The 22002-nt window shown below is 38.5% G+C and overlaps 1 protein-coding gene across 1 annotated transcript; it reads right to left on the minus strand.

Moving 5' to 3' along the window:
- Window positions 1-319: 319 nt before the first annotated feature.
- On the minus strand, window positions 320-13657 carry LOC105358784. The gene is made up of 6 exons (XM_023961742.1): window positions 13501-13657; window positions 12760-12788; window positions 3260-12280; window positions 3018-3136; window positions 2799-2882; window positions 320-2701 (listed from the first exon to the last, which is right to left on the minus strand). The coding sequence occupies exon 3, from the start codon at window positions 9953-9955 to the stop codon at window positions 4478-4480; it is 5478 nt and encodes a 1825-aa protein (XP_023817510.1). The 5' UTR covers window positions 9956-12280; window positions 12760-12788; window positions 13501-13657; the 3' UTR covers window positions 320-2701; window positions 2799-2882; window positions 3018-3136; window positions 3260-4477.
- Window positions 13658-22002: the final 8345 nt, after the last annotated feature.

Here is a 22002-nt window from a genome sequence, read left to right on the forward strand (position 1 = left end):
AAAGAGAATCTTAACAGTTAATAGTAAAAGGGTTAATGAAGCATCAGACAAAGTTTAGAAGACAATTCAAAATGAATTTTATTTTTACACAAATCTTAAAGCATGTTTCAGACACAATTTCATTATGCATAAAAAAATGTTTATTTGTAACAGAAAAACAAATTGACAGTAAAAATTATGAATCAGTTAAAACAATGCAAACAATAATATACAGTAGCACATTTTACAAATAATTTTGCCTGTTATAAAAATGTAATTGCAGGAATTACATTTCTTATGGTATCTACACAAAACAACTTCTAAATAAAGAAACAAAAGAAACATTAAGCATTTTTTTATTTATTGTGTGTATGCACGTGTGTGTGTGTAATGAGCAATTATACATAGAAATAGATTCATGCTTTACTGAAATTATTCAGACTTAATTTTCTAATGCCAAGAATAAAACATCAATCAGGTTGTTTTGTCTCTTGTTTCAGCAGAACTTTAACATTTTACTGAAAAAGAAAATATAAACCTAAGTAGAAAAATAGAAAAAGGTTATAGACAAAGTTATAGATATTTAACTCCATGACAACAAGTTGATCATTCTTAATGCATTCATTTCAAAGACCTTACAACATTCCAATAAAGAAAGACTTTAGTAAAAGTGAAAAACATGAATGAAATTTGAAATTGTTAACACAAACATTACAAGTACCTTTGACCTTAGTAAAGTAAAAAAAAAAAAACCTAAATAACAATTCTAAATACTTCTATCTAAATAAATAAAGAAGCAAACCAACCAAAAATATTAAAGTGCTTTTTCAGTGACCTGAACATAAATGACATGACAATAAAGTGAAAGATATCAAAAATAAAAGTGTAAACAATTTCTAAGACCTTACAACATCCCAATAAAAAATAGACTTTAGTAAAAAGTGAAAAACGTGAATAAAATTTGAAATTGTTAACACAAACATTACCATTGCCCTTATTCTAATACATACTGACAATCTAAAGATAAAAAAAAAATCATAAATAACAATTCTAAATACAAACCAACCCAAAAAATATTAAAGTGCTTTTTCAGTGACCTGAACATAAATGACATGACAATAAAATAAAAAGATACCAAAAAAAGTAATCAACAATTTCTAGCCCTTTGCAATGATTTAAGGATAATTTAATTTAATTTAGGTTCATTTATATATTAATATTTAAAAACTTCAGTTATCTAAAGTGCTGTGCAGACAAAACAAAGACAGTAGAATAGCATCATAAAAGCACTAAAGAAACAAATATATATGAAATAAAATAAATAATGCATGACTTACTGGTTCTTTGGTTATCAGACGTGATATGTTAAAATATTATTCTACAATGTAAATATGTATGTGTCTATATGATTATCACATTCAGTGATTACTTTGATAGTTTTATCGCGTGAAAAACACAACTTTTTAAAATCCTGTCCAAAGAACAGATTTGTAAAAACATAAATACTGAGGACAGAAAACGTCTGATAGAATATTCACAAGAATGGAGAATGGCAGACTTTTGATCTTATGTTCATACATACTGAACACTTTAAAGTAAAAAAGGATTTTATCCTAAAAACACAATTTTAAATACTTGTATCTAAATAAATAAACAAGTTAACAATCAAAAAAAATATTAAAGTGCTTTTTCAGTGACCTGAACATAAATCACACGGAAAATTAAAAAAAAAAAGAAAGATACCAAAAAATAAGTGTAAGCAACAATTTCTAACCCTTTGTAATGATTTAAGGATGAATCAATTCAGTTCATGTTCATTTCTATATTAATATTTAAAAACCTCAGTTATCTAAAGTGCTGTGCAGCATAAAACAAGAGAAATTCACATTTGACTAATAAAAACAAGAAAATCTATCTTAGAATAAAAATAAACATTTAAACTACAGCAGAGTCATAACTAAAAGAACAGACAAAACAAAAGACAGTAGAATAGCATCATATAAGCACTAAAGAAATATATATATATATATATATATATATATATATATAAATAAAATAAATAATGCATGACTTACTGGTTCTTTGGTTATCAGGCGTGATGTTGAAATATTATTCTACAAAGTAAATATGTATCTGTCTATATATTCACAAGAATGGAGAATGGCAGATATATACATAACTGACTGAAAGTAAGTGAGTTGTGTTTCCCATAGTACCCAGACTAACTAACTCTGCAGTTGAATCTGTGACTAACGTCTCTACTGGCTTTAGACGGTCCAGCATTAGAGCACAAATGTAAACCTGTGATCTCTAGGTACCAGCTGACAGCCACAGTGAGGCAGGATTCCTGTGCTTCACTCTAGAGTCTCAGACACATTCAGATTTTGTCTTTCCAATTCACTTTTGGATGTCTGACTTTGCAGACTTTTGAATGGTGCACAGTTTTTTTTTAAACTTTTCTAAAAGTAGGAGAGTGATATTGAGAAGTTCCCAAACATCCACAATGTGATCAAGTATGATAACAAACATGTGAATCCAGTTTCTACAATTTCCAACAGTCTTCAAAGAAAAAAAACTCTGAAATATCCATAACTGTTTAGTTTTCTGTTCATGATTTTGTCTGTAGAGGCTCAAATCAAAGATCCAAAGTATGTTCACCATGTGACCGCTTCCACTTTCAGATGATGAGCTGATGCCTCCTTGAACTTGTTTGAATGAAGATCTACAAATAGAAGATCAAGAGTGTTGAGAAAGTGCTTCAGTGTGTTGGTCATTGAAGGTAGATGTTTTATGAAGGAATTGAAATAGTCAAAGTTTACCTTTCAGCCTTGTTTGGAGGTTCTGATCCAGAACAGAGACGACTAGAACAGTGTGAAGACGATGGTTTCCCTGCAGCACCATGTCTGAAATCAGAGCAGACCACTTAGTCTCTACCAGGGTGGACAGATGGGATGTCCAGGAACAAATGTGGAGCTGCTCCTCACAAAACTACACAAACTCTGAAAGGAGGAAGGTCATGTGATGAAGACCATGAATACCTTCAACAGTGCTGCAGGACACATCTGCTGTCCAGAGAATCTTCACTCCCATTTGGTTAGGAAGACTTGAGAAGAGTTACCGGTTCAGGACTGAAGGTCTCAGCAGTGCTGTGAAGAACCTGAAGAAAGAACACATGGATGATTCTTTAGTCCTCCAACATGTGATCTAGGAGATGCTCCAGCTGAAATAAAAGCAGACTGGAGGAGAACGATATTCTCTGAAAGTGAAACTAGTTCAGAACCTTCTGACACTGTTGGAGGAGCTCATGTGGTCCAGCAGTGATGTTCTTCTCTGTTCTTGTTAGGCTGTGTTGTGTCTCTGCTCCCAGGTGAAGGCTGGAGGGTTCCAGCTCATCTTCTGCTTTGAAGGAGGACTGAGAGGGCAGGACCTAGAGCCTTTCTCTGTGGTCCAACAACTGTGGTCTAGTTTGGATCTGATCTTGATCAAGATGGTGGAAAGTGTGCAGTCGCTGCTGCAGCTGCACTTAGTGAAGCTAGACGTTCTCACAGGAGAACATGTCAACAACCCAGATATTTCAGATAGTTGAAGAAAAAAAAACAAAAAAAAACATCCAAGGAAATACATCTATATAGTATGCCCCCCCCCCCACTCCCCTCCCGGATAACCCCCCCACTGCTCTTCCCTAGTGGGGGCTGCTGTCAGCTGGTCTGTGTTGGTGGGACATCAGAAGTCTGGAGAGCACATGGACACCAGACTTCTGATGTTGTCCTGCTGCAGTAAATGTCATCTAGCTTTTCTTCAACCGTTGGTTCTGTGCATTTATCCTCCCTGACCCAGACCCACCCGGATAAATGCACAGAACCAACGAGCTCACAGTTCTGTATCAACATGATTATCTGGAAAAGATGTTCACCTGATTGTTTTGATTCTCTATTAAAACATTATTAAAATTAAACGGATTTGATTGTAGTCTAATATTAAAATCAAGTATGTTTAACATTATCTGCTCAAAGAAACATTATTAATTATAATGTTTGATTATCTAATAAAACATAATTATCAGTAAAAAATATTAATCTGAGTATGTTTGTCTATTAAAAAATACATATTTAGTTGGCTTCAATTCATAATTATCCTTATATTATTACTTCTTATGTTTTGTCATTATGGATAACATCTAAAAAAATTAAATAGAATGTTGGATTATCTAATAAAACAATGATCTGCAATAAAAATCAGAATATATTTGATACTCTTAAAAAACAATCTGTAAAATTTATTCTATTAAATTGACTTGTAAAAATATATTTATGACTGAGCAGAATAAATCTTTTGTTCCCTTTGAGTCTTTTGTTAAAGTATTTTACAAACATGATACCAGCAGTTCAAACAAGTTCAGCGTTTAGATCCCAAATACTCACATTTACGGTCTTCCTTCCTGCAGCACTAACACAGTTTGGTCTCATATTTCAGCACATTTAAAGCTCACCTGGCTTGTTCACGTCTGGCTGAAGGACAGGACACAGAAAACAGGGTTGTGGTAGCTGTGGTAGGTCCTCAGGACACCAGAACTGAGACATGGCTGTGGCTGAGAAATGAAAATGAGGTCGAGCAGCGTGTTCTTCTCTGTGGTGGCAGAAGTGATCAGTTGTTTGTACCCTCTAGACTGAAACATCTCCACAATGGGCTTTCGTACAATGAGCAGCTGATTCTCATTGAAGTCACCTGACACAATGATTGGATGACAGTCCATCACCTCCAGAGAGTCCAGAAGACTTACCAGGTTCTGCAGGAATACTGAGACACTGTAGTCTGGAGGTCTGTAAACAGCTGCTATCAGAGCCTGGAACGGAGCCTGAAGCTTCAAAACCACAAACTCAAGATCAGTCACATTGTGTAAATACTGTTTGTGTTGGACCTGGATGTAGTTTCTGACATAAACAGCAACTCCTCCTCCACCTCTGCTGGCCATGTGAGGAAGGTTAGTGTAGGACACGTGTCTGTTACGTCTGAACATGGCGTAGCCGTCCAGCTGGAGACTTTCTGCAACAAAAGAGCCTTGCAGGTGGGTTTCAGTGAGACACAAAACATCTGCTAGACACATTTCATGATGACTCCTGATGTCGCTGATGTGAGATGGAAGTCCCTCTGTGTTGTGGTGGACAATAGTCAGAGTGTGGGGTCTGCTCACTGCTTCTCTCACCTGCAGAAGAGGCATTGTGTGGTCTACCTGTGCTGGTCTCATTGTGTGCAGAGCTGCAGTGATTTCTGGGTTGGCATAGATCTTCCTCTCATCCATGTCCAGTAGATACAGACCACTGAGAGCCGTCACCCTGCTGAGAGCTACATAAGCCATACCTGGTTCAAAGATGTTCTTCAGTGACACCACAGCAGCACTGGTCGTGAGGCCCTGAGTCTTGTGCACGGTGCAGGCAAAGGCTAGTCTTACAGGAAACTGTCTTCGGACCACCCTCCTCTGTTTCAGGTTCTCCTCTGCTCTCTCGATGTAGACCAGGTCATCTGCAGCTCCAGTCTGGTTGTTTCTCACCTGGTTGTCCATTCTGAGACCAAGTTTGATGATGTGTTGGTCGTTACCAGAACTTACCACTCTCAGCAGCTTACCAAATGCACCGTTGACCAGTCCGTTCTGGATGTCGATATTTCTGGTGAGCATGACTCGAACTCCCTCAGCGACCTTCAGAGTGTCTGCCAACTCGTTTCTGCCTCCTTTACCTGGTTTGTCCTGTCGGGTCATTCTGCCTGTTTGTGGGTCTTTCTGGAAGTCGTCTGCATCGATGCTGATCACGTCTGGGTGGAGCAGAGTGAGTGTTGCACAGTTGTGTTCATCGACCTGCTTGTTGGTGGCAAAAATGTGCAGAACATCAGTGGGACAACGAGAAGCATCAGTGATGGTCTGAGACAACAAATCTCTGTCTTCCTGAGACAACTCCTCCGTCTTTTCCTTCACCCGAAGTCTGTTCAGCAGCTCTGCAAAGGCAACGTCGTCTTTCTGCCGCATGATGTCCGTCAGAGTGACCACCTGGAAATGTTGCCACCACAGGTCAATGTCTGACGGCTGAAACACACACAGGGGTTTAGACTGTCGCACTGGTGGCAGCTGATAGAAATCTCCAACGGCTAAAACTGACATTCCTCCAAAGGGTTTCTGACTGCCTTTGATCTGTTTCAGCCTTGCATCTACATAAGCAAACAGAGGCCTTGACACCATGGAAATCTCATCAATAATCAGGATTTCAGCGTTGAAAAGCTCAGCTCTGACCTCATCCAGCTGGTTACCAAGTCCACAGATAGGAGGTTTCAGGCTTCTAGGCAGCTTCAGGAGAGAGTGGAGGGTTGTTCCTGAGATGTTGAAGGCAGCGGTACCAGTAAAAGCAGTGAGCAAGACAGTTGGGTTTGAGATGTCGGCCTCCTCTGCACGTGCTGGTAGTTTCCTCAGGATCTTAGAGGCTTCTGAGTAAATGCATTTGATCAGATGAGATTTACCTGTTCCTGCACCACCGTTAACAAAAAGGAAGAACGGCTCTGGATCCAGTTGACACACACGTTTGATGCACCAGTCTCTGACTGCATAGAACACACAGGCCTGCTTCTGGTTCAGGGTCTGATACATACCACGTAGAACTGCTGGGTCAATGGAGGAAGGCTCTCTGAAGGCTCTGACTTCTGTTCCAGCGTTAGACTGAGGGTTGTAGTCTGGGACATTTTCCTGTTCGTTGTCAGCCTCATCTGCCTGCAAGTCATCATCACACTGCACCCTCACAACATCAGATTCAGGAGCAAGATTACACCACTCATCAACCGCCTGGTCTCCGTTGTCTTCAAACTCCTGCAGAGCGTTCTCAATCTCCTCACTGTTCTTCTCATACCTCTTTCTGTTTCGTTTGACGATGTCAATCACATACTCATAGTCTTCGGATCCCGGCAGATACGACACGCCAGACTGGTAGAAGGACTGATAGGTTGGGAAGTGCTCTGACTTCAGCTCTGAGTCTGAGCGATGAGGAACATACAGTTTCAGAAGTCTACCGTAAAACTGCTCTGGGTGTTTCTCCTGTGAACAGTGGTAATATCTGATGACAGCTGCTTTGTCATTTCGCCGTCTCTGCACAAACCCTAAGTCATTGAGGAGTGGTAAAACATTCTTACTCTTTGACTTGTTAGCACTGACAAACCTGCATGTTGAAGCAAAATCAGCCAAACACATGCCCTCGTACTCCGCTGTCTCCGGTCTGGCCTTGTATTTGTCACTCAGACTGGTCATCCAGATGTTGCAGCAGTCGTCTGTGGTGTTCTCCAGGAACGAGAGAGGTCGACTCATGCGGACTGGGTTGTCATCTGTAGGTACAAACACAACTGCACGAGAACCTTTTTTCATGTGTAAACCACAAGCACGCGTGACACACTCCTGAGCACTAATCTCTCTCTTTTTTGAATAAGCCTGCATGACCGCTCTCATCTCATCACACTCGTTCACCCGGTCCATGTGAGCATTATCCATCACAGTTTTCAGATAGTCAGACAGGCCGCTCTCCTTCTTAGTGATGTACTTGGTCAGATACTCGATGCAGGAGTAAGCGTTGAGGATGTAGGACACGTCGATGTTGCTGTCCCAGGCTTCAAGCAGATGTGGATTGTAATTGTTTATCCACGAGTCTTTAGGCTGACGTTTCAGGACCAAAGCCGTTTTTCTGGTCATGCTGTGGAGGTAGCCTTCATACTCTGCCATCGTCAGGTTGCATTGAGCCAGGAGCTGGTCCAAGGACAAAGAAGCAGTTTGAGGGTCGATCAGGAGCTGGTACAGAGGTCTGAGTTTCTCCTTGGCAGCACTGGTGTGGTCATCTTCATCAGGTCTTGTTATCATGGTTTGTCTACATGGTGGTTTAGGAAAACCAAACCTGCACCCAGAGTTCACGCTCTTGAAACAAGTTCTAGTGTGGTTCTTGCTGTGTTTCTGCACCTCTGTCACCTTCTTGTAAAGTTCTGGTTGTGTGCTTGGGTCAGGAAGTTGGGCTGAGATGTACCTGTCAACAAAATCACACACAGTCTGATCACTGTTTACTTCCACCTGTGGGGCCTGATCAATCCAGAGCATCATGTGTATGTGGGGACTCCCTCTGTGCTGAAACTCTACTCTGTAAAAGAAGTCAATGACCTTTCCTAAAGGCTGAGCATCTGAACACAACAAGTCCCTGAAAAGACATTCAACCCGTTTGTCAAAAAGCCTCATCACACACACTGGATTGGATCTGAGGATCTCACACTTTTCTGACCAGTCTAGAGCTTCAAAGTCAACCTGTTCACCCTGTTGTCTCTTAACAGCTGTAATGACTTCAGGCCACCTCATCTCTGCTGCTGAAAATGTACAGAAGAAAGTTGGCGTTCCTAACTGTCGAATCATGGCATACAGGTCTCTGGTGGTTTTGTGCCAGTAGGCTGGAGTTCCTCTCAGGGGCTGCATGAACCTGATGGCATCTTTATTCCTCACAAGTCTCTCAACCTCTTGTTTGTCCTGCAACATAGCTGAGGTTATCCTACGTCCATCTCTAGTCAGAGTTTTACCTTTTCTCAGCTGTACCATCATGCTGGAGTTGGCTAGGTGGATCTCAGTCACAAACTGGGCAAAAAACAGATATGTTGGGTCTCTGGCAAAGCGATCATCTGTGTTAAAAAGTCTAGCCTTGAAATAACCACTGGGTGTGACTTTAATACGTCTGTGTTCGTCCAGCGTGTTCTGACCAGTAGGAAACTGCACCGGGAACGCCATGGCCTCCAGTTTGGGGGTTCTGAAGAAGCTGACAGGACTGTTTCTTTCTGCGGGAGCAACACAATAGGTGTTATCAGAGAAACACATGATCTCTTCTGAAATGTCTGGCACCTGCAAACAGGATTCCAAAGCAAAGCCTCCGTTTGGCAGCTCATTCTCTTCATCATCATCATTTCTCTGCTGCTGTGCTGGTTCATCATCATCACTTAACCTCTCAACTTCACGTTCAGACTCACACATAGCACTTTTCTCACACATGTCTATCTCCATTAAATCTGCTTCATCATAATCACCGTCATCCATCCTATCATCCTCATCATCCTCCTCCTCATCAGGAAGTGTGGGGTCACAGAGTTCAGCTTCATCTCTGATAGTTATGTCCTGGTATTGTGGGTGTACAAGTTTTAGTTTGAGCAGCGCTCGTACAAGTTTAGACCAGGTTACCGTCTGGAACAGCTGATGACCTTTGTAACACAAGCGTCTCTTCAGTTTCACTCTCATCACCTGAGACTCGTTTCTTAGTCTGGGTAAAGCTTCCACTGTTTCCTGCACCTGTGAGGGAACACACACTACATTGCCACGAATCAGTCTTTGTCTGCCTTTAGGAAGAGGAATTATTTTAGCAAAAGGAATACACCTAGAGATCAGATGTCTCTCCAGGATGTTCAGGTCTTTCAGTTCATCAGGAATCTCTGTCAGTTCTAGGTTGTTGACAGCAGCTAGAGCTGGTACAGCACCTTTTTTTACATAACTGTGACACGTGTGACAAATCCACTCCTTACGTCTCTCACTAGGAACTAAACATGGTTGGTCTCTGCAGGAACCTTCACACACGTGGACATATTTACCTGTCAGGCACGGTTCAATGACTGCTGTGTTGGTTACATAACTGGACCTTCTGCAGACTAGGACCTGGTTTGGAAACGAGGCTTTATGACACACAGTGCAAACATAAGAAGGTCCGGCTTGAATGTTGGACCTGAAGACAGAAATGGCATTTTTAATCAAACTGTTGTCCGTCTCTGTTTCTACAGTCTGTGTAGGTCTCTTCATCTGTCTGTACTTTTTTCTTATTATCATGGCACATCTGAGGTTGTGCATCCGTCTAAATGCACAGTTACTTCTGTATCTGTCTCTCATCATCCGTTTCATAAACTGTCTGTGTCTCAAACGGAAAACTGTCATTTTCATAACGTTGATGAGATTTCTGCTTCATGTAAGATTTCTGTTTCTGTCTGAACTTTTCATTTAGCCTGTAACGGTTTCTTAAATACATTTTCTGTCTTTGTCTGAACTCTTCATTTAGCCTGTAACGATTTCTTAAATACATTTTTTTTTTCAGTCTGAACGGTTCGTTTTGTCTGTAATGTTGATGAGATCTCTCCTTCATGCAAGATCTCCGACTTTGTCTGAACTCTTCATTTTGTCTGTAACGATCTCTAATGTACAGTATTCTTTTTTGTTGAAAGTCTACATTTTTAATAGTACAATTCTTAAAATATGTCTTCATATTCAGTTTCTTTTTTTCTCGAAGTTGGCTGTTCTCAGAATAATTCTTTTGACTCTGCAGAGTTTTCTTTTCTCTGAAAGTAGGATTGTTTTTATATTTTTCTCTTTCTTTACTATTTTTATCCTCCTGTTTCTGGCCTTTTTTCATGGAGTTTATCAATCTTCTCCTCATTTTTCGTCTTTCTGACTTACTAAGCCTTGAAAAATTAATGGAGGTTTCTGTAAGTCCAGGATCAGGATGATCTTTGACAGTGGTCTGGATTACCTTAGTGTCTAGATTTCTGTCAGTGACAGAAACATCATGTGATGAAGTAGATTCACCTGAAGGTTCATGTTCAGTTGTAGTCTCAGACATCATGAGTCCTACCTGCTGCACAGTTGAGGTGACATTACCAGCAGATAACTCTTCCGAGATGATAGCAGATGTGGACATGGGTGGAGAGATGTTCAGAGGCTGGTCAGCAGCTGGATGTGAGGTTGACCCATCAGCAGCTCCATGTGACTCAGCAACAGTTGGTCTGCAGTCCAACACGTTTCTCCTGCCGTCTGTGTTCACACTGGAAAACTCGACAGGCTTCAGCTCATACAGGGTGGAAGGTTGTGAGTCAAACTTGGTGTGGCAGAGTTTGATCCTGTCAATCATGTCAGTTAGATATGTGAATTTCAACATCACAGCGGTACCAAGAGCAGATGGTAACCCTTCAGCAGTACGGGAATGAGGATCAAAGAAGCCGTAGTTGTAGTTATCATGTGATCTACATCGGAAAACTGCAACAGTCAAACCTGACATGATCAGCAGAGCATACTGGACATCAGAAGACAGGTGGCTGAGTCCTTCTTCAAGGCTGGGAAGGTTGGTTCCTCCTAGAAATGATCCATAAATGGCAGGTAGAGTCATGTTCACATACAATGTAGATCTACGTGCAGGTACTACCTCTGGTAACTCATCGGTGGCCAGAAAAACACTGGTTGGAAACCTTAGTCTGACCTGTCTGTACACCGCATCACCTTTATCTAAAACATGGTCAAGATCTGCTCTAGTAATGTTCTCATTTTCATACAGAAATGCCAAAAACACCTGACTGTTAGCTGTACACTGTGTATTCCTAAATGTACCATATTTAAGAGAACTTTGGCTGTAAGATGCAGAAACATGTTTGACAGATGGTTGCAGTTTCAGCTTCATCTTGTCCACATGAGATGGTCCAGCACTCGGTTCTTCTGGTTCAGTCTGGTGTACCTGCTGTCTCCGAGCAAATGGAGGTTTGTGAGTAGCATCATGGTGAACTACAGCTGAGAAAGTATCTCCATCAGAAATGTGTTCTACTTCACTGAAACTATCAGGGTGACATCCTTTCTTCACAGCATCAGCATATGAACCTTTCTGTAATTGTTGACCACCATGTAGGACCTCTGGACTCTCAGCAGACACGTTTACCAGGTTCACGATCTGAGGAGCTTCTTTTTCACCGGCAGCTGCACCTTCTCTCACGTTCTTCCATCGGGCCTTCTGGGACTGGGAACGCTGGTTCTTCCTAGGCATTCTTCAGACTTCAGATTTAGACACAATACAAAATCTGGTATCTTTGGAATCAAGCAAGATTGTTGGCACGTATTTGCCTCAGGCACTTTTAACCTGACAGAAGTTTGGTCAAACAATCAGTTGGATCTTATATATTTGAAATCTGGTATCTTTCACAGGTCTTATAGTTGGGTTTCGTATATAGTTTTCCGAACAAAGACCAGGCACTTTTCACCTGCAGCACTTATTCGCTGAGAAATAGGCACTTTTCACCTGAAAGGAGGTATAGCAGAAAATCAGAGTGGAGATGAAGCAGAAAAAAAAAAAAAAAAGATGTGACAAAAAAATTAGAGGATTAAAGATTGAGGATATGCAGAATAGTGACAGAATAGTGATAGGGTATTTAAAAGAGTTTATATAGATAAAGGCAAAGTCTAGAAAAAGCCAAGATAACAAGAGAGCAGAGAGCGTGGACACAGGATCCCCTGGAAGACACACAAAAAAATGATGTAAAAAAGTGTAAAACTGTCCAGCCAGCAAAATTTCATACACAAAACAGATGCCACTAGTTTCTTTAGCAATGCAGTTTATAAACCATAAGATAGATCCACATAAAAATTAAAAATTCTGAATAATACTACAAAGTTTGATATAAATATTTTACATACCATTTTTAAGTTGTTGGAAGGATAAAGTTTAGTCTACTACTGCACTTTGTTACAAGAACAACGTAAACACTAAAGAGCTGTTAATGTAATAAAGTGCAGTCATTAATGTCAGAACAAATCAGAGACTTAAGGGTGATGTGGATCAGAAAGTGGAAGAAATGTGGGACTTTAGTGAGCAAGAACACAGTACCACATTAAAAAACACAATATCTGAGCTCAGAGTAGACCACATTTGTTTAAAATTAAAAAGCAGTCCATTATAAAGTAGAGAAAAAGATTGTAGGGTGTGCACTTACCAGCTGAAACACAGTGAAGTTCACTCAGACTAGGAGAAAAAAAATAAAAACTTGTTATCCAGTTAATTTCTGTCACTTTTAAGCTCACCAAAAATCTGGATATATTGTTATTTTTATTACATTACATAAAGGTAGTGATTTAAACTTTGATACTTTATTTGTGCAAGTGCTTTAAAACAGAAAAATTATAGTATTTAAACATGTACTTTAGTTATAATATATCTATACTTATTATACTGAAATAATACATTAGGTTACGACTGTGAAAAATGTTGTAATTGAACTTTAATATATTTTTACTTTGTAATTAATAAACCACTAAAACGGTTTGACGTGTATACGTCGAGACAAGTTTAGTTTCAAGTTACAACTGTGAACATTATGTATTTATACTTTAATTGTATTTTTACTTTTTGTTTTATAAAGTACTGAAACTCTCTGACGTTGTGGTGACCTTTAACAATTCAGTTAATCTGAAAAACCTTGAACCGCAAGACTTAAGTTAACTTTATTTAACAGTTTAGTAACTCCGTTAACTAGCATGTTGTGTTAGCACTAACATGAACAAGCTAATGTCTAAACGATTCTTTCCTCAACAAACAGCCCTGCATTTTCCCGGGGCTGGGTAATTTAAAAAAAAGTTACACTTATAAATGTATAATAACTTTTTGGTAAAAAGTAGAGCACAATTAGTTCGAAATTAGACTAATCTGAACCTGACTGGACCTGCGACAAACTTACCTGAAGAGAGTCGGTAGCGAACTACAGAGACGGAGATTGTGACGCAGCTGTAACAGGATGAGGCATTCAATGTAACTCGGAATATGCAAATTAACCAATAGCGTTTCAGCTGTCCTGTTGCCAGGCAGGGGTGATGGTTTTGACCAAAATCGATGTCTGTAATTCATTTCTTTCAACCAATCAGATTTTGAGTTGGTGTCACCGGGAGTTTCAACGTTCAGCATTCAGACCTTCTGATTGGACAGAAGTTTTTGCACGCAGCCTTTTTCCAGATTGAGAGTCACAGAGCAGTTTTTGATCCCTTTCAGTTAAAAACACAGCTGACTATAATCTAATCCATGGATGATTTTGAAATAATATCTCCCACGGATCTCCTAGACTTTCTTCATAAGAAAAATTTAAATAGCCTTAATCTGGGAATGAAAATTCATGGCTGCTTCTCAATGTATGAATGCAAAATAAAAACACGATTAAATAAACCCTTGAACAATCAAAATTTTAATCTGAAACAGACTTTAACATTGAATAAAAACATTAATTTCATGAAAATACTTAGAAAAAATAACAACATAACTTAATGCAACAACATATTTCATTTATTTTCTCACATTTCATTCAGGACAGTAATTTTAGACACCCTCTTGCCCGTTCTCTCAGCCCGAATCCTCAGAGGGCCGTCTTCAAATGAATGCCCCAGAGAGTCCCAGAGCTCTGCTTCCACCTCCAGGGTCTCAAAGTCCTCCAGGAGCAGCTCCAGGTCCCCCTTCTCCCTCCCCTCCCTGACAGCTATGATATTTAGCTGCACCTCCTCAGCAGCTTGGATGACCACCTACCAAAACAATTTTTATTAATTACTTCCCAACTTTACTCTTAAGCATATATCATTTTACAGTGTCATTTCATTATCATTTTTGCTGTTTTAGTCCATACCTCTATTAAGGTGTAATTTGTTGACTGGAAGTGGCCCCCCACCGAAGATCCCCGTTTCATGTGCGTGAGCCTCACATGGCCACCCGCCTCAAAGGGAAAAATGGCCGCCTCCCGCCACAGACATATGCTCACCTCTGCCCTGTCCTGTACAGAGAGAGAAGTTATTGTTATGCACACGCACATACACACAGTATTTAAACGTTCATAAGTACATACTTGCTGTAAACGAATCTGTCTCATTGGTACGTCGTACCTCCCACTTTTCACCCTCCTGATAGCAAACACCTAATGAAGACAATTAATGTGAAAAAAATTACATGACCTGTTAAGGTGGATTGTATGCAATTACATGACTTGTACATCCTTACCTCCAAAACTTTTCCTTCGAAAGTGAGGAGGGGTTGACCTTCCACCTGGTCCAGGTTCATCAGGGGTGTTAAAATGGACGGTGGATCCAGGAGTCGGTCTGCCTCCTCTTTCAGTGACTCTGTCACTGAAACAGGTGAAGTCCAGTAGAAGGCCGTGTGGGGGGTGGGGAGAATTGCATAGGGGGGATATGTTCCCTGCAGCTTATATCCCTTCATGATGTAATTCCTCCCCACGCAGACTTTAGAGGATAGTTCCTCAAATAAGGTCATTTTGGCAACCGACTGACCATCACTGATGATAACCACCTTGTTTTGTTTTTTTATTTGTGGAACAACTGAACTGTTGGAAAAGTCCCAAGAAATAACTTGGGACTTTTCCTTCTCTTTCAAAATATGTATATGCAGCGGTGGGGGGGCTGCGTATGGGCCACTCTTTCTACTGTTTAAAACTTGGCTGAGTGCCATTCTGAGATGAGAGGAAAAAAAGAGAAAAGACAGCAAAAGTTACCTAACATTGTCCTTCAGTTATTACTCCATAATTTCATATAAGTTGTTATTACTCGCTTTAAAATAAACTGCTTCACATACCCATACACATTAAAATACATATATTAATATTAGCTATATAAAAAAAGACATTAGTTTTGTGAAAACCCTGAAACAGTCAAGCCTTATATTATAAAAAAAAATCAGACACACAGAAAAAACTGCTGGAAAACTAAATTTAACTTTCAGAAATAGTATTAATAAACATTAAGTGTCCATTTTTATAAGAAAAATATGAAATTAAGAATTTTTAAACAAATTCCTCCTTTTTTTTCTTTCTTTGAAGTGACTTACCTCCAGCTTCTTGTCAGCTCAGCTTCGAAGTGCCGATTTTGCCGCCACTGGACTTAAATACTTCTTACGCATCCCTCACGTGCCGGACACACTGTTGCTGGGCAAGGTTTTCACAATGGAGCATTTAACCAATCACATTTCAGCTGTCCTCTGCTGCCAGGCAAGGTGATGGTTTTGACCAAATTCAATGTCTGTCAATCATTTCTTTCAGCCAATTAGATTTTGAGGTGGTATCACCGGGGTTTTCTAGCAGGTTTAGGCAACGACCAGCCTTCAGACCTTCTGATTGGACAGAAGTTTACACACGCAGTCTTGTCCAGTTTGAAACAGAGATAAACGGAGAAAAGTGGTTCAATATACTGTATGGGGTGATCATTTACAAAAAACAATAAAAAAAGAAATAAAGAAACGATTAAAGCTTAATATAAATAAAGATAAAACAGCAATTCAACAAAAATATTTTGTAAAAAATTATATATAAAATCATCTCTCTCTCTCCCTATATAATATATATATATATATATACTTATAAAATTTATTTTTTACTATAAAAAAAAAAAAATATATATAATAATATATACATATGTATTATTTTCTCTGAATATACATATATAGTAAAAAAAAAATATAATAAAATATATATATATATAATATAATTAATTAATATTAATAATTAATAGAAAATCATATAATGATAAAACAATCCAAAATAAAGAACACAACAGCTCACTGAGGGTGGTTTTGGAAAGTCAGAGTCTTTCTCAGTCTTAAAAGGACCTCTTTGCACCAAATCCATTCTTTCTGGATCAGAGAGTGTGGTTGGTCATTCAGCTGGACCAATTGGATTTGAGGTTGGTGGGATTTTGGATCCAGTAGGTTTCTCTTCCATACACTTCTCTCTTGGAGCCTCTGGAACATGAGATACAGAACTTCAACAACAGCAACAAGTGAAAAGTCAAACAGTCTCATCAAATCTACAGAACAGTTGCTGTGACGCTGGAAGCAGAATGTTGGAAGAAGAGCCTTCACTTTTGTCTGTGTGTGTGCCCAAATGTATGACTTTCTTTTCAGTAATAATGAAGCAATAAGTTTTATATAGGTTCCATGTTGGGGGGATTTGAACTTACCAGCAGCAGCATCAACGTTTTCCCTTTCAACAGAGGATGTGGTGACAGCAGTTTCTTCTGCAGCTAAAAAACAAGAATTATTAGTATACAATAATCACTGATAAAGCTAAAAAAAATAATGGCTCATTCAAAATCTGTGTGCAGGGGCCTGTTGCACAAAAGTAGGATAAGGGATTAAGCCAGGATATCTTGGTGATCCTGGCTCAATTGATCCCCAATCTGGTTGCACTAAAGCTGGATAGGGGGCAGGAGGATATGTTATGGTATAAGTTACCATGGAGATTTATTCTGTGGAGCTAGCCTGCTCCAGACCGGGCTAAATTCCAGGATCTATTTAATCTCATCCCTAACGTCAGTCAGCAGTCGCCACAAATGGAAACCAATAGTTATTTCACTGCTCACTATACATTGTTATCACATATAACTAGACCCACTGTCATTATTCAAACGTTTGTGATCATTAATTTCAATCATTTTGGATAAATAATGAGTTTTAGATGATGTTGCTATCATTAGATAATTTACAGTTTCCCATAGACTATAAGGCTATATGTAAAATGATACAATATTAGGGCCACAGAGGGAAAAAAAGACGAGTCATAATATTGTAACCAGTTGTTTTAAAGGAGGACAGTTGTTAAAATGACAGATGTGGGGCATTTTGTGAAATTGTACCTCAGTATGGTTTCATAAACGAAGACATGCTGATGTGCCAGAATATGAAGTATCACATTTTCATAACTATCAAAACTGTAAAAAGAATATGTTGCTTTTCTGCAGAAAGAACCAGTCTCATAAATTTACGACTTTATCCTTTTTCCTCAGTGGGGCCCTAGTACTCTGTCATACAAAATAATACACATTCCATTAAAATATGAAAACACAATGTGTAACATTATGTTCCTTTATTGAATAAGGATAAAAAAAAAGCAGCTAAACTACACTCAAAAAACGTTCACTTTGAATGAACATAAAAAAAATTATGGAAATGATTTCCACATGATTAGATAGCGTTACTTGAACAAAAATGAATCATATTGGTCCTACTTAATGTACTTAGGTTCAAACTAATAAATTTAAGTTGATTCAATCTAAATACTGCAGTTGGACCCAACTTTAAATTAATATTGTTGCTCACTCTCAAAAGATAAAAGTTGATCCAACTTAATTGAATCACTCCAATTGATCACACCTCATTAAATGAAGTTTATTCAACTCAAATTTGTATGACTATCTAACACAATTTATGTTAATATTACTTAATTTTTTGCTTTAATTTTATTTATACATCTGACAATGATAAGGTATTCCAAAGTTTCAACCAATGGGTGTTTTAATTTTTAAGTATGTTGAAGTTATATTCATTTAAAGAATCAAAGGCTTCAGATTTGAAAAACACAAAATGGCTGCCAAACAGTCTCCATCCCATAATGACTTGATGTCATAGTGCAAAGCACTGATCATTTGACAGTAAAAGTGGAGTCACCTCCTGCAACAGGTTACATCATGTCAAATGCTGAGCCTCAAGATCAATTCTCTCAAATATGTGTGTGCCATTAGTTTTAGCATACTTATCCAAGTCTAATTGAGAAGCATATTGATCTTCAGCTGGCTAGCTGAATGACACAGCAAAATATTGCCATTAACCTCTAACATATGGGGTGTAAAAAACATGATACTCACTTCTCGTAACAGCCACCTAACTCATGGTTTGGGAATCAACACTTTCCCATGAGCCTTAGCGGCCGTGGGCGGGGCTAAGGCCCGGGTCCCAACGCTTGTCCACGAGATGGCTGCGGAGCACATGTTTGAACTGCAGCTTCCAGCTACGAGGAGGAAAATAAAAAAAACATCAAAACTAACTTAGATTTGCTCCCACTGTTTTTTCTAACATACATCGAGTGTTTGTGTGTGTGCTTTAAGCTGCTCTGATCATTTTAACGTTTGAATGGTGTCTCTAGCTAAAATTGTGTGGAAGCTGTTATGGTTGGAAAAAGCAAAGGTTCTTGAAAAGATAAAGGAACAATGAATGAAAGCTGAATTTGCTGATGAAATGGCTGCACTGTCCTGGAAAATCCTGAAAAATCTTTAAAAGTAAAAGGATAAAAAGTCAAAGCTTATGAGTAACCCCACCTGAAAGAAAATGCTTCCAGTAACGAAATAAAATTGAGTTCGTGGAACTCAATTTTATCAAAAAAGGCAAGGTAAAAAAGAATGCAAACGCAGCAGTTCAAAGCCAGCCTCGAACTCGGAACCTCAGTATTATGAACCCACTTGTTAAGTCAGTGAGCTAACACTTTTGTGACAACATAAAGCAGCCGGTATACATTAATCAGGCTTGTCGTGTATTAGGAGAAGCCGAGTTGAAACAATTTCATGCCAAAGTTAGTTTTTTACTTTGAAAAAACGAACGAAAGTTTTCACTATTGAAAAGTCAGAGGATTTGAAGGGCCAAAATGGTGGTAAAAAAGGATTCTCAATGTATTTAAATGGAGCAAAAATCTTGGAAAATCCTGTACAAGCATGGAATATCTTGAAAGGATCAAGGATTTGAAAGACCAAAAGTCATAGCTGAAAGGAATAAGCTGAAAGGGTTGAACATTGTAATAGTAGAAGGATTAAAATACGTGAAAGTTTGAAGAAGTTTAAAATTGCCTCACATTTTGGCACAAAATGGCCGCCAAACTGTAGGTGGTGTTGCCATCCCATAATAATTTTGAACCTTATGTTAAAGTCCAAAACCTTGTGAACATTTCAATATTTGAACGGTGTCTCTAGCCAAAAGAATGTTAAAGTTACAATTGTTTAAAGAAGCAAAGGTGTGGCCAATGGAGCAAAAACATTGGAAAATCTGGGAATATCCGGGAATATCTGGAAAAGTTCAAAGATTTGAAGGACAAAAGTCATAGCTGAAAGGAATAAGATGAAAGGGTTGAACATTGTAATAGTAGAATGGTAAAAATAGGTGAAAGTTTGAAGAAGTTTAAAATTGCCTCACATTTTGGCACAAAATGGCCGCCAAACTGTAGGTGGTGTTGCCATCCCATAATAATTTTGAACCTTATGTTGAAGTCCAAAACCTTGTGAACATTTCAATATTTGAACGGTGTCTCTAGCCAAAAGAATGTTAAAGTTACAATTGTTTAATGAAGCAAAGGTGTGGCCAATGGAGCAAAATAATTGGAAAATCCGGGAATATCCGGGAATATCTGGAAAAGTTCAAAGATTTGAAGGACCAAAAGTCATAGCTGAAAGGAATAAGCTGAAAGGGTTGAACATTGTAATAGTAGAATGGTAAAAGTAGGTGAAAGTTTGAAGAAGTTTAAAATTGCCTGACATTTTGGCACAAAATGGCCGCCAAACTGTAGGTGGTGTTGCCATCCCATAATAATTTTGAGCCTTATGTTGAAGTCCAAAACCTTGTGAACATTTCAATATTTGAACGGTGTCTCTAGCCAAAAGAATGTTAAAGTTACAATTGTTTAAAGAAGCAAAGGTGTGGCCAATGGAGCAAAAACATTGGAAAATCTGGGAATATCCGGGAATATCTGGAAAAGTTCAAAGATGTGAAGGACCAAAAGTCATAGCTGAAAGGAATAAGATGAAAGGGTTGAACATTGTAATAGTAGAATGGTAAAAATAGGTGAAAGTTTGAAGAAGTTTAAAATTGCCTCACATTTTGGCACAAAATGGCCGCCAAACTGTAGGTGGTGTTGCCATCCCATAATAATTTTGAACCTTATGTTGAAGTCCAAAACCTTGTGAACATTTCAATATTTGAACGGTGTCTCTAGCCAAAAGAATGTTAAAGTTACAATTGTTTAAAGAAGCAAAGGTGTGGCCAATGGAGCAAAATAATTGGAAAATCCGGGAATATCCGGGAATATCTGGAAAAGTTCAAAGATTTGAAGGACCAAAAGTCATAGCTGAAAGGAATAAGCTGAAAGGGTTGAACATTGTAATAGTAGAATGGTAAAAATAGGTGAAAGTTTGAAGAAGTTTAAAATTGCCTGACATTTTGGCACAAAATGGCCGCCAAACTGTAGGTGGTGTTGCCATCCCATAATAATTTTGAGCCTTATGTTGAAGTCCAAAACCTTGTGAACATTTCAATATTTGAACGGTGTCTCTAGCCAAAAGAATGTTAAAGTTACAATTGTTTAAAGAAGCAAAGGTGTGGCCAATGGAGCAAAAACATTGGAAAATCTGGGAATATCCGGGAATATCTGGAAAAGTTCAAAGATGTGAAGGACCAAAAGTCATAGCTGAAAGGAATAAGATGAAAGGGTTGAACATTGTAATAGTAGAATGGTAAAAATAGGTGAAAGTTTGAAGAAGTTTAAAATTGCCTCACATTTTGGCACAAAATGGCCGCCAAACTGTAGGTGGTGTTGCCATCCCATAATAATTTTGAACCTTATGTTGAAGTCCAAAACCTTGTGAACATTTCAATATTTGAACGGTGTCTCTAGCCAAAAGAATGTTAAAGTTACAATTGTTTAAAGAAGCAAAGGTGTGGCCAATGGAGCAAAAACATTGGAAAATCTGGGAATATCCGGGAATATCTGGAAAAGTTCAAAGATGTGAAGGACCAAAAGTCATAGCTGAAAGGAATAAGATGAAAGGGTTGAACATTGTAATAGTAGAATGGTAAAAATAGGTGAAAGTTTGAAGAAGTTTAAAATTGCCTCACATTTTGGCACAAAATGGCCGCCAAACTGTAGGTGGTGTTGCCATCCCATAATAATTTTGAACCTTATGTTGAAGTCCAAATCCTTGTGAACATTTCAATATTTGAACGGTGTCTCTAGCCAAAAGAATGTTAAAGTTACAATTGTTTAATGAAGCAAAGGTGTGGCCAATGGAGCAAAAAGATTGGAAAATCCAGGAATATCCTGGAATATCTGGAAAAGTTCAAAGATTTGAAGGACCAAAATGTCATAGCTAGAATAAGATGAAAGAGCTGAACATTGTCATAGTCAAACGGTTAAAATAGGTGAAAAATTGTAGAAGGAGTTTAGCTGTGAACTTCTGCACGAAAAATTCTCCATGTATTTCAATGGAGCAAAAATTCCCGGAAAACCTGGAATATCTTAAAAAGTAAAAGGATTTGAAAAACCAAAAGTCATAGCACAAATAAGCAGAAAGAGCTGAACATTTTAAAAGTTGAATGGTTAAAATCGGTTAAAAATTGTAGAACGAGTTAAGCGGCGAAAAACGGCGGAAGATAGGCGTAA

Source organism: Oryzias latipes, chromosome 2 (assembly GCF_002234675.1).
Source record: "Oryzias latipes chromosome 2, ASM223467v1".
Classification (NCBI taxonomy): domain Eukaryota; kingdom Metazoa; phylum Chordata; class Actinopteri; order Beloniformes; family Adrianichthyidae; genus Oryzias; species Oryzias latipes.